This window comes from Calidris pugnax, unplaced genomic scaffold, assembly GCF_001431845.1.
Source record: "Calidris pugnax isolate Ruff unplaced genomic scaffold, ASM143184v1 scaffold38, whole genome shotgun sequence".
NCBI lineage: Eukaryota > Metazoa > Chordata > Aves > Charadriiformes > Scolopacidae > Calidris > Calidris pugnax.
The window spans coordinates 14,057,004-14,066,503 of NW_015090995.1; the positions used below are offsets into that span (position 1 = coordinate 14,057,004).

At 41.4% G+C, this 9,500-nt stretch overlaps 2 protein-coding genes across 12 annotated transcripts in view; one reads left to right on the top strand and one right to left on the bottom strand.

Moving 5' to 3' along the window:
• The window catches only part of ZNF711 (zinc finger protein 711), a 30,235-nt gene extending 21,740 nt beyond the window's left edge, over positions 1–8,495 (top strand). For 3 of the 11 annotated variants that reach the window (XM_014955062.1, XM_014955049.1, XM_014955060.1), the window contains exons 10-13: positions 149–266; positions 2,007–2,083; positions 3,174–3,230; positions 4,653–4,790. In XM_014955062.1, the coding sequence (XP_014810548.1) occupies positions 149–172 (24 nt within the window). In that variant the 3' untranslated portion in view covers positions 173–266; positions 2,007–2,083; positions 3,174–3,230; positions 4,653–4,790. Of the gene's footprint in view, positions 1–148; positions 267–2,006; positions 2,084–3,173; positions 3,231–4,652; positions 4,791–5,870 lie in introns of those variants that run through there. The other 8 variants (XM_014955052.1, XM_014955057.1, XM_014955053.1 and 5 more) reach the window with 5 other exon arrangements.
• Positions 3,841–9,005, bottom strand: LOC106895594 (protein POF1B-like). The gene is made up of 7 exons (XM_014955066.1): positions 8,890–9,005; positions 8,565–8,717; positions 8,362–8,472; positions 7,585–7,713; positions 7,231–7,304; positions 6,765–6,879; positions 3,841–4,979 (listed from the first exon to the last, which is right to left on the bottom strand). The coding sequence occupies exons 1-7, from the start codon at positions 8,926–8,928 to the stop codon at positions 4,974–4,976; spliced, it is 627 nt and encodes a 208-aa protein (XP_014810552.1). The 5' UTR covers positions 8,929–9,005; the 3' UTR covers positions 3,841–4,973.
• Positions 9,006–9,500: the final 495 nt, after the last annotated feature.

The following is a 9,500-nucleotide window of genomic DNA, read 5'->3' on the forward strand; positions in this document are numbered from 1 at the left end:
TGGGGGGAGAAATGGAGTTGTTAAACTTTCACAGGCAGCCTTGTCCCAGGTGAGGTCTCAAGATGAGTTACACTTCTCTTTATTGGTTTATTGCATTAGCATTTTGAACATTTCTTTCTTTATAGTAATTGTTTGTCTCTTCTCTCAGCAGCATATGGACAATGAAGCCTAGCTAAGAAGAAGGACTGTGGAAACAAGTTCTGTCAACGAGAGGAAAAGCCTTGAGACTTCACCCACACAGTGTTGAGGTTACTGGATTGCTACCCGTATGTTGTTATTTTTCAAACAGTTTAAAATAATAAGTTTGTCCGACTTTTTTGTTGAGCAGTAGTTTTAAAATTCAGTAGGTTATGTTGCCACTGGGAGAGTGTGTGCTTCTGCTTGCCCCTTTGCTGGTTCTGTCCAGTGCCACTTAGATGTTGATGACTTGAGGGTGGACTTTTTTGAAATTCCTGTCAATGCTTCTGGTTCTTCTTCCAGAATTGACATCTTTCTGTACAGCTGTGGGTGTCGAAGCTTCTTCTGTCTGTCTGTCCAAGCTGGACGGTGAACAGGCAAAGGAGGGTGTTGAAGCTGTTAGGAGGGCTCTGGTGGTTTTAAAAAAAAAATTTAAAAAGTAATGCTGTGGTGCCTGGAAAGAGGAGGAAATCAACAAGAAAAGGCCTGTGCAGTGCATTGCAGGTGTGACATCAGGGCTGTGGAGGAAAAGGGTTAGAAATTGGGGTTAGGAAAGGGAAAATAACTTGCCTGCTAAACACAGAGAAACCTGAGAGGAAGTGGTATTACGTGCCATGCTCGTATTTTGTACGTGGTGTTTGAGTAATTCAGGATCTTTTTATATATAAAATAGGTAGAATGTTGGGTTTTTTCCTCTTTTTTTTCCTACAACTGTGTTTCCCCGGGAACTGAAGTGCTGTGTTAAAGCAAGGGGTTGGTTGGTATTCTTGATGTAAGATTTTACTAGGAAGTGGCATTTTAAGTCTTCTGAAATAGAGTAGAATTTCACCTGAGTCCTCAGCAGTTTGAGGCACAGTTCCTAGATTGTTTTCAGTGCATGTTCCCAGTAAATATTCAAGAGAATTTGTGATGGCTGTTCTGTTGTTACCATGGAGGTGTCATGATTTTAAAGACGCACCATGTCAGATTGCAGTAAAATTCTTGTATTTCAGTACTTCCACAGATGCCTGCGCTGTGTAGTCTGTACTTCTGCCCTGCCTGGCCCCCTCCCCTGAGCTGGCAGCAAATCCCCTTCTGTTACCCAAACGGGTGAGGCCTTTAGGATGGCATGAAGTGCTTTACAGCTGATGAGTTCCTCAGTGGTGGTAGGAAGCGGGTGAAGGAGAGACACTACCACTACCCATTAGCTTTGCCAGTCTTTTGACTTCAATGGTAGAAGTTGGTGGTATCGTACTTTATTGCTTGTCCTGAAAGCTCTGAATGAGTTTTCACAACTCCATCATTGTTGTGAAGTTGTGTGATCTCTGTTCTTCTAAAGGTATGCTTGAGTAGATATCATCATTTTTCATGCATATGTGCTTTCCTTAGAGAAGTTTGTGTATGTCTTGTCTTTTGCCACATTTTCAGTAAGGGCTTTGAAGCTGTTTTGTTGAAAACAGTCTTTGCTTGTCAAATTGTTCCAAATCTGTCTCTACAGCAACACTAGTAGGGTGCATCACCTTTCCTAGCACTGGTGATGGGAAGCCACTCCACACCACCAGAAGTAGGAGAGGTGACGTGAGCTACTTCAGCTGGTCTTGACTGTGTCTGGATTTCTCCTCTGCCTGCTCCTGCCGTGCTGTCTGTGCTGTGCACACACATACGTACCTGATGTGCACTTGCTTGAGCAAGCAGTGAGTTTCACAAACACATTGAAGGGTGGCTCTAATATGTCAGGTTTTCTTACTGTGGTTTTTTATTTTAGTGACACACTAAGAAATCCCTAAAATCCAGGAGCGGTTAAAAATGATTCATGGCTTGATCATCATCTGTATTTTATTTTTCTCCAGGTCTCAAATGTCCACAATTAAAGGTAATGAAGTTGAGAGAAAATACAGAACACCACCAGAGTACTCTCAGGGTCAAGGTAAGTCTGTGTGGACTCTAGAGACAGAATGCCAGAGCTCTTAGGAGCTTTTGAACCAGGGCTGTATTTGGCTTTTATTTTACAGCTGAGGCAAGGGAAGTATTCCATATTCCTACTAAGTTGCATGGAAAAGGCAGTAATAGAAACCAGAAGACAATTTTCTCATACTCTTCTGTGTAAGAACAGGAACCTCTGCATGGTATTAAACTTGTTTAGGTAGTGAAAGTTTAATAAAACTATTGATAAAGACATTCATAATAGGGCAGTTAGTATATGAAGTGCTCTCTTTGATTTTTCTAATTTGTTCCTGAAAAAATGTAGGAAACCGAGGTGAAAAATTCTCTGTAAAGTTTGTGATCAGGGTGGTAATTAGGATTGACACAGATCAGTAAATGAGAAAAATGTGTTTCTGTAAACTCCAGCAGAAACGTTTTAGGTAAATTAGTTTCAGTGCAACAGAAAAGAGGCAATACATGAGGCTACAGCAAATAAAATGTACTTTTATAATAAATTTTATAATAAAATACTAAGTTTGCTCCTTAAATAAATATCATTTGAAATCAAAACCAGCCCCAAATGGCCATTATGCTTCATCTCCTAGTTTCACTCAGCTTTTTGACAAGTAGCTGTTGCTTCATGTTACCTGTGAGTACGAGGTGGTGTTAGGACAGCCAGCTCTGTAGCACTCAGAGTGTACAGAAGTCTTAAAACACTTTGCCAAGGCAGCCTTAGAGAAGCTGATCTGGGCTACACAATGCAGTATTGACATCTATCTTTCCTGATTACCAAACTGTTACCCATCCCTTCAAGTATGGTGTTTTTCAAATTTATCATAATGCCAGCTGTATATGCAAAACAGATCATTTGCCTAATCAGGCTTTTGTCATAAATTAGACCCCCACGCCCAGCAGTTCTGACTGTCCTTAAAGGGCGGTTCCTGCTTGTGTTACACTATTGCATGGCCTTATGGCAGAGCTAAAGCAGCAGTGGTGCTACTGGAAGGGTTAGTACATACACTGTGCAGCCTTTGCAATGGCTGAGGCAAGTACACGCTGTTGCCATTAATAACTCATGTTTCTGCTGTTCACAGCTGCTTCAGAACCGTTCGTGTAGCGCTGCCAACCCGTCGAGCCCAGCTGGGACCATGGTAAGTCAGCAAATCTCTGTGTGTCCTTCAGCTGGGGTAACTGCACAGTTGTGCACACATTAAACAAATGTGGTGGTTTTCCTATTTTGTTTCTTTTTATCATTCAGGTCACCAAACACAAATGTCATTAGAAGAGGGTGTATCTCTAATTATTTATTGGGATAGAATACACTTTGACACTATTCTGCATCATTAGTATGTTAACTCCTTGTGTATATGTACCTTATAGTCAGCTGCTCTACAGAAGTGGGGTGATTTTAGAATCTAATAATTACTGATTTCAGAGGGGCAAGGCACTCATTCAAATGAGGATATTTAATTTTTAACCAATTAAAACCTCTTTCCATAGAACTAGGCTAAAGTGAGTGTAGTTCAATGGTCCATACTCACTTGGGCTCATCTTGGACTGGACATACATGAGCAGCTTTTGTGCTGGGTTCTTTGCCAGCCCAACCTGACCCCAGCAGAGGGTCATTCCTTTACTTGTAAAGATTCATTTAGAGGAACAAGTTGTCTAAAAAAAAAGGCAGTATCATCACACCACCTAAACCAGCCCCCTCCAGCCTGTCACACAGACGGGAGATGTTTCCAGTACAGACAGACATGATTCAGAAAGTTCCATTTAGGTTTATTTCATAGCTACACATAGCGTACATTCTTTCACCGTTAAACATTGTCTATGATATATATTACTTGTGAATAGAAATACATGTCTGCAGAAATAAAGCAAAGCAAGAACCCCCTAGTAAAAAGCCAGCACCTTTTGATTGCATAGTTAAAAATGTCCCCTGTGATTCTCTGCACTGTATTGCTTAGACAACTACTTAATTATTAATATCAAATAATTTTGAGAGAATTTCTGTGGTCCTGTGATGAGCAAAAACTGTAAATGGCAGGTCATCTGATAATGAAATTCAGTCTATGAGCTATTTTCATTCTATATAAAAATATACCAAGTTCTTAAAATTTTCAAGCACAGCAAATAAATACCTGTGGCTGGTCTGGGGGCATATAAAGGTTCAGCTGAAAATACATCAGCTCTGAGGTCAATCACACTCTTCAAAATTAGCATGTGCCCAATCATTTCCCTGAACTAGGTAAGTCTGGGATTTGCCAATTCAGTAGCTGGATTTGAGGAATTGTTTTTCTGGAGTAATTCTCCTTTCTGTTTCAGCTTCTCATCCATAGGCAGATGCAAGGTGAGATATTTTCAGTGAGGTATTTTTAATGTTCCCCTTGAAGGGTGTTTCTGGAGTTTGCTTCATCTTCAACAGGCAGTAGCAGATAGAACTGAAACCAGCCAATCGCTGTGTCTCAGACTTAATTTGTGTCACTCTCACTTCTCAGTGTGAGTAGACAGGACAGAAAAATACGGTGAATAGTGCAAAAAGGAAAAGGTTTCAGACTTCGTTTGTCTTTCAGATTGCTTCAGGACTGGCTGAAGAACAGATGTTGGTTGTGACAAGAAAAACTGAAGTCCACGAAAGCATGGCATCCCGAGCTCTCCTGAGCGAAAAGTAAGTGCATGAAAAAGTACAAATAACATCTGTACACAGCTGTTAGTGGCAGATTACAGACACGGGTAACAGGGCTCATTATGGTGAGGATGAGACAGTGTTTGGAGTCATCTTTGTGCTTCCATGTCCTTAATGTGCTCCCCAGCCTTTTTCAGATGCAGCATAGCAGAAAAGAAAGCAATTTTAGTTGTCGTGAACTCCTTTTGGCTGCTCTCACGGATTTCTTTCATTCCTGAAAGAAACAAGTAGCTTGTTAGAAGAAAATACACAAACTTATTTCTGTATATAAAACAAAACTGCCTGGTATATAAAGCATGCCTCATTTAATTTTATATTTATTTTATCTAAGAGCCTGGCTTTTGAAGTGTCTGGAGTGGCCAGTGAGCCTTTCCTCCTTAACTAGCGCTCAGCGTGTCCCTGCTACCGAGGTCAAAGTCGTGCCATTAAGCTGTAAAGGGCTTTTGTTCAGCAGGGGCAGAGGTGAGAACTGCTGTGATTCACTGTCTCCTGTGAACACAAACCCAAGGACAAGAGCATTTTTGTACTTAGGAAAACAACCAAGAACAGGAAGTTATACCTGAATAGTAATAATAGTGTTAAAAAATTTCTACCCTGCAAGTGTTCTCTAATGTAACTAATAATCAATGTTACAAATAACATTTAAGTACTTTTGTTTGAGTATCCCCAGGGACTGAGCGTGACAAATAACCATTGCTTGAAAGACAGTATCATGTACAGGCTACTTACTTCTTTCAGTATAAAACCCCCGCTGCTCACACCCCTGTCACCCCTATTCAGTAATGAACCCAGCTAAAGAGATTGAGCTGACAGTACATAAAAACAGAAAAAGTACTTGTGAAGCTTGGATTAAAGGTGAAATTGGCACCTCTCACACTTAGCGAGTTTATCTTCCAGCAAAGTAATTTTGTTTCAGCTGAAACTTGCACTAGCTGATAGAGAGCTTGGGAAATTTAAAATACAGTTCTTATTTATTTAATGATACTGATCTCTTCAAATGCACAGAAAGCATGACTAACTTTTCAAGTAAGCTAGGAGGGAGGAGGGGGTTGGATTTGTTTTTGTAATTTCTTTATTAATGTTTAATTCCTGGACATTTCACTAGGTTGCAATGCACTTGGATGAGTTTTAGAGATCACCAATGAAATAATGCTGTTTGCCAGTGACCTCTACCTTGTATTTTCTTAATCCCACTCCAGGTAACATACCCTTTTAGAACATGCCAGATGTTCTACCCTTTGTCTGCTTGTGCTGCTCACATCGCTGTCTTTTTCTTGGTCACGTCCCCCACAAAGCTGCTCTCTCAAGACTGGTGTCTTTGTGCTGCTCTGCCTCTCCCTCTGCAGCCAGCCCCATGTGAACTGGCCGTGCTGCTCCTTCTCAGGCCACTACCTTGTATCCAGCCTTGGCAGCAGCACCTTGTGCCCTGTAGCTGCAGGAGCTTCTGCAGTCCTGGTCTGTATTTTGACTTTGAATCACTTCTTAAAAAGTCTCTGCTCTTTTGCGTTTCCTGGGTTAGTCACTGCCCTGTCTCGATTTAAGTTTCAGGGATGTGATGCTTAATAAGTTTTAGGATTAGTTTGGAGTCATTAATACTCGTGAGTCAGGGCTGCTGCCACCCAAAACACCCCTTCACCTGAGAGCACAACAGAAACCGTCCCTGCCCAGCTACCACCCTGGCACTGCAGTGCCCAGAGACAGCCCTGTGCGTGAGGGCAGAGGCAGGTGTTCCAGCAACGCCACTGCCTTTGTTAATTAATTATGTGTCAGAGAAAACAACAAAAGGTTATTTTATTCATACTCCACCCTCCAATTAACTGCTGCCTTGTAATAGACGGTGCAGTTCCTTCACCTTAATCACTCTGCTTTTTGCAGCCAAGTTGAATTAACGCTGTGGCTTTTTCTCTCAGGTGTCAGTTTTGGCTAATACTTTCTCTGAAGTTAAACTGAATACTTAGGAAGTTCAGAGACTGAAAAGACAATGTGTAGGTAAACTTACGTGTTTCCATATCTCGCCAGTCCTCTCAATTACAATAGTTTGTGATTTATTGACAGGGGATGTAACCTTGTAGTCATCAGACAGGAGACCCAGGATAGGATACTGATTTCTGTACCTGCATTGAAGAGAGTTGCAAACCTGTAAGCTGAAATGCACACACCTGCATCCAGATCAATAACTGATCTTCCCATACAGTCCTGCCAGTCATTGATCCCCAAAGGTTTTCACTAGTAACTAAAAAGTTAATCCAGTCACTTAAATGTCACTTTACCACGCTCGCCTCCCCCCAGTTGCTGTTACAGCGCTTAGTAGTGAATCCTCCACGGAGAGAAAGCCAATCTTGACAGTTTATCTATATAAAGTATTAAGTATTAAGACATTTTCAGGAGGCAAGAACGTGGCTAACAAAGACTATATACAATGGAAAACCAAAAGGATGTATTTTTAAGAGAGGTAACTACATTACTTCTTGGTGATGATCGCTGTTACACCAGGGGACTGGCTGCCTGATAACTTCTCATGCTTCAGTCTGAAGAGGTCCTGAGAAACCAAGAGTAAACATTCAAATCAAATAATGTTTTCTGAAGTATTAGTTCACTAAAGTCACAACAAAATATTTGCAGAAATTCCTCTCAAAGAGCAGTCAAAAAAAAGTCTGTCCTTCCAAAAGACTGGCAGAGGAACAGCATTCAGTTAAAAAACATCCTAATGCTGATTCCTGCACCAGGAGAGTACAAGGGACTTCCTAGGAAGTTTCCACCTACACAGTAAGTGCAGGCTTAAATATAAAAATTCTTAGAAATAAGTTGTATTATTTTACCTCTTGCTGTTGTTTAATAAAAGCCTCTTTCTCCTCCAGCATTGACGTCAGTTCATGCAACCTCATTTGCAGGTCGCTGTTACTTCCTTCTCTCCTTGATATATCCTGCTGGAATTGGCACAGCTGGTTCTGTGAAACACGGGTTAAGGAAGAGTTAGGTGTTTGGGGCCCCTTCCAGGTGACCTCTCAGTATCTGTCTAGGACTCCACATGCATTTCTTTCATCAAATTCACGACCAGGAAGACCCAATGATTTTCAAATAAGAATGTTGAACTGCACAGTAAATTGCAAAAGTGCTAATTGGACCGAATTCTACCCACTGTCGATCTAATAGTTTTATAATGCAGTAAAGCTAATACAAAAGTGAGCAAGTTGAATTCACTTCCAGGCTGGTAAAATAGTACTAGAGTGATTTAAATGAGAGATGTTTCCTACAGACATTTCTGACTGGGATTTATTTTTGTTTTCTGTTGGGTGTCTTTTGGCTAATTTCTTACTTTATCAAGACACACAAAACATCCCTTTAGGGCAGACTGCAATCTAATTAATCCCTAATTTCTACATCTAAGGAATTGTACTTTTTTTTTAAAATCACAGTTTTGTGTTATACCCTAAGTGTTTCTGAGCCATCATAGTGTCTATAAAGTAAATGCAGAACCAAAAGATAACCTAAAAAGAACGCAGAGTAGATCTCTCCTGTTCCTTGATTAAAACGGAGGCCGTTTACCTGCAGAGGTACAAGGTGAGGGATGAGCTGTCCCAAGTCCATCCACTTACCCTCAGACTGCGGATCTCACGGTCCTTATCCTCTCTCAAGTTATTGATCATCTCTACGTAACGGCTGGAGAGCTCATCCGTGGTGGCCTGTAGTGTTGGATTAGAGCAGGTCTACAAAAAAATGAAATAATTTTATTTTAAAAAGAGAGTTTTCATCATTAATTTTCATACATTAATGCATCTGTATGAAGGGAGGCCGTTACCTGTAGCTTGAGGCTCTGGATCTCCTGCTCCAGGGCGCGTTTGCAGAACTCCAGCTCCTTCAGCTGACAATCCTTCCCTCCCTCGCTGAGCCGCAGGGAGAGGAGCTGCTCCTCCAGAGAGCGGCATTTTGCAGTGCTCTCCCTGAGTCCCTGCTGGAAAGCACACAAGTGGAGTCAACACCCGGTGTTCCTCAGGGATGTACCAGGGTCAGACACACACAAAGATACACGGGGCAGCAGTTGCTCAGAGCACTCCAGACCAGCACACCTACCGTCTCGTTTTTGGCTGACTGTAATTACTCTGAAGATAGGGTTTTAGATTTACCTGCTGCTGACGGTTGTTCTCTCTCAGAGAAGTCAACATTGTTTCATATTCTTTTACTTGAGAATCTTTAAATGCCAAATCCTTCTTAAGACAGATGTTCTCAGTTTCTAATTTCTGTAAGACAAGAGTGTTTACAGTCAATAGTTGCAGTTTTTCAGTAAACTTTTCCCACATTCAAAGTGCAACATACTGAGTAACTATTAAGGGATGTTTTAGAACTGAGCAAATACTCCATTTTCTTGAAACTATGTGTTTTTAACTACATAGCACACACTTGCCCATGAATGTAGTATCTGTGGTTTTGTGTTGTAAGCACTGGGATCTGGGCACTGCTCTTTCAGTCTGTCCCACAAAGAATTATTTGCAGTTATTGAAACCAAGCAAAAAGCCAAGACCACTTCACTGCACAAACTCCTTGTTCTATGTTAATGACGGTTAAAACTCCCTCTTCCCTCCCTAAACTTTGTGTTTCACATGAGGATGCTGTGAAGTTTCCAGCAGCCCCCAGCACTTGGGCTGATGTGGAAATGTTTCTGCTTTCCTGACAGCAGTTATTTACTGTCCCTCTCAGCCACCAGCCGAGAGCAGCCCCCAGCGCTGCCTCTGCCCTG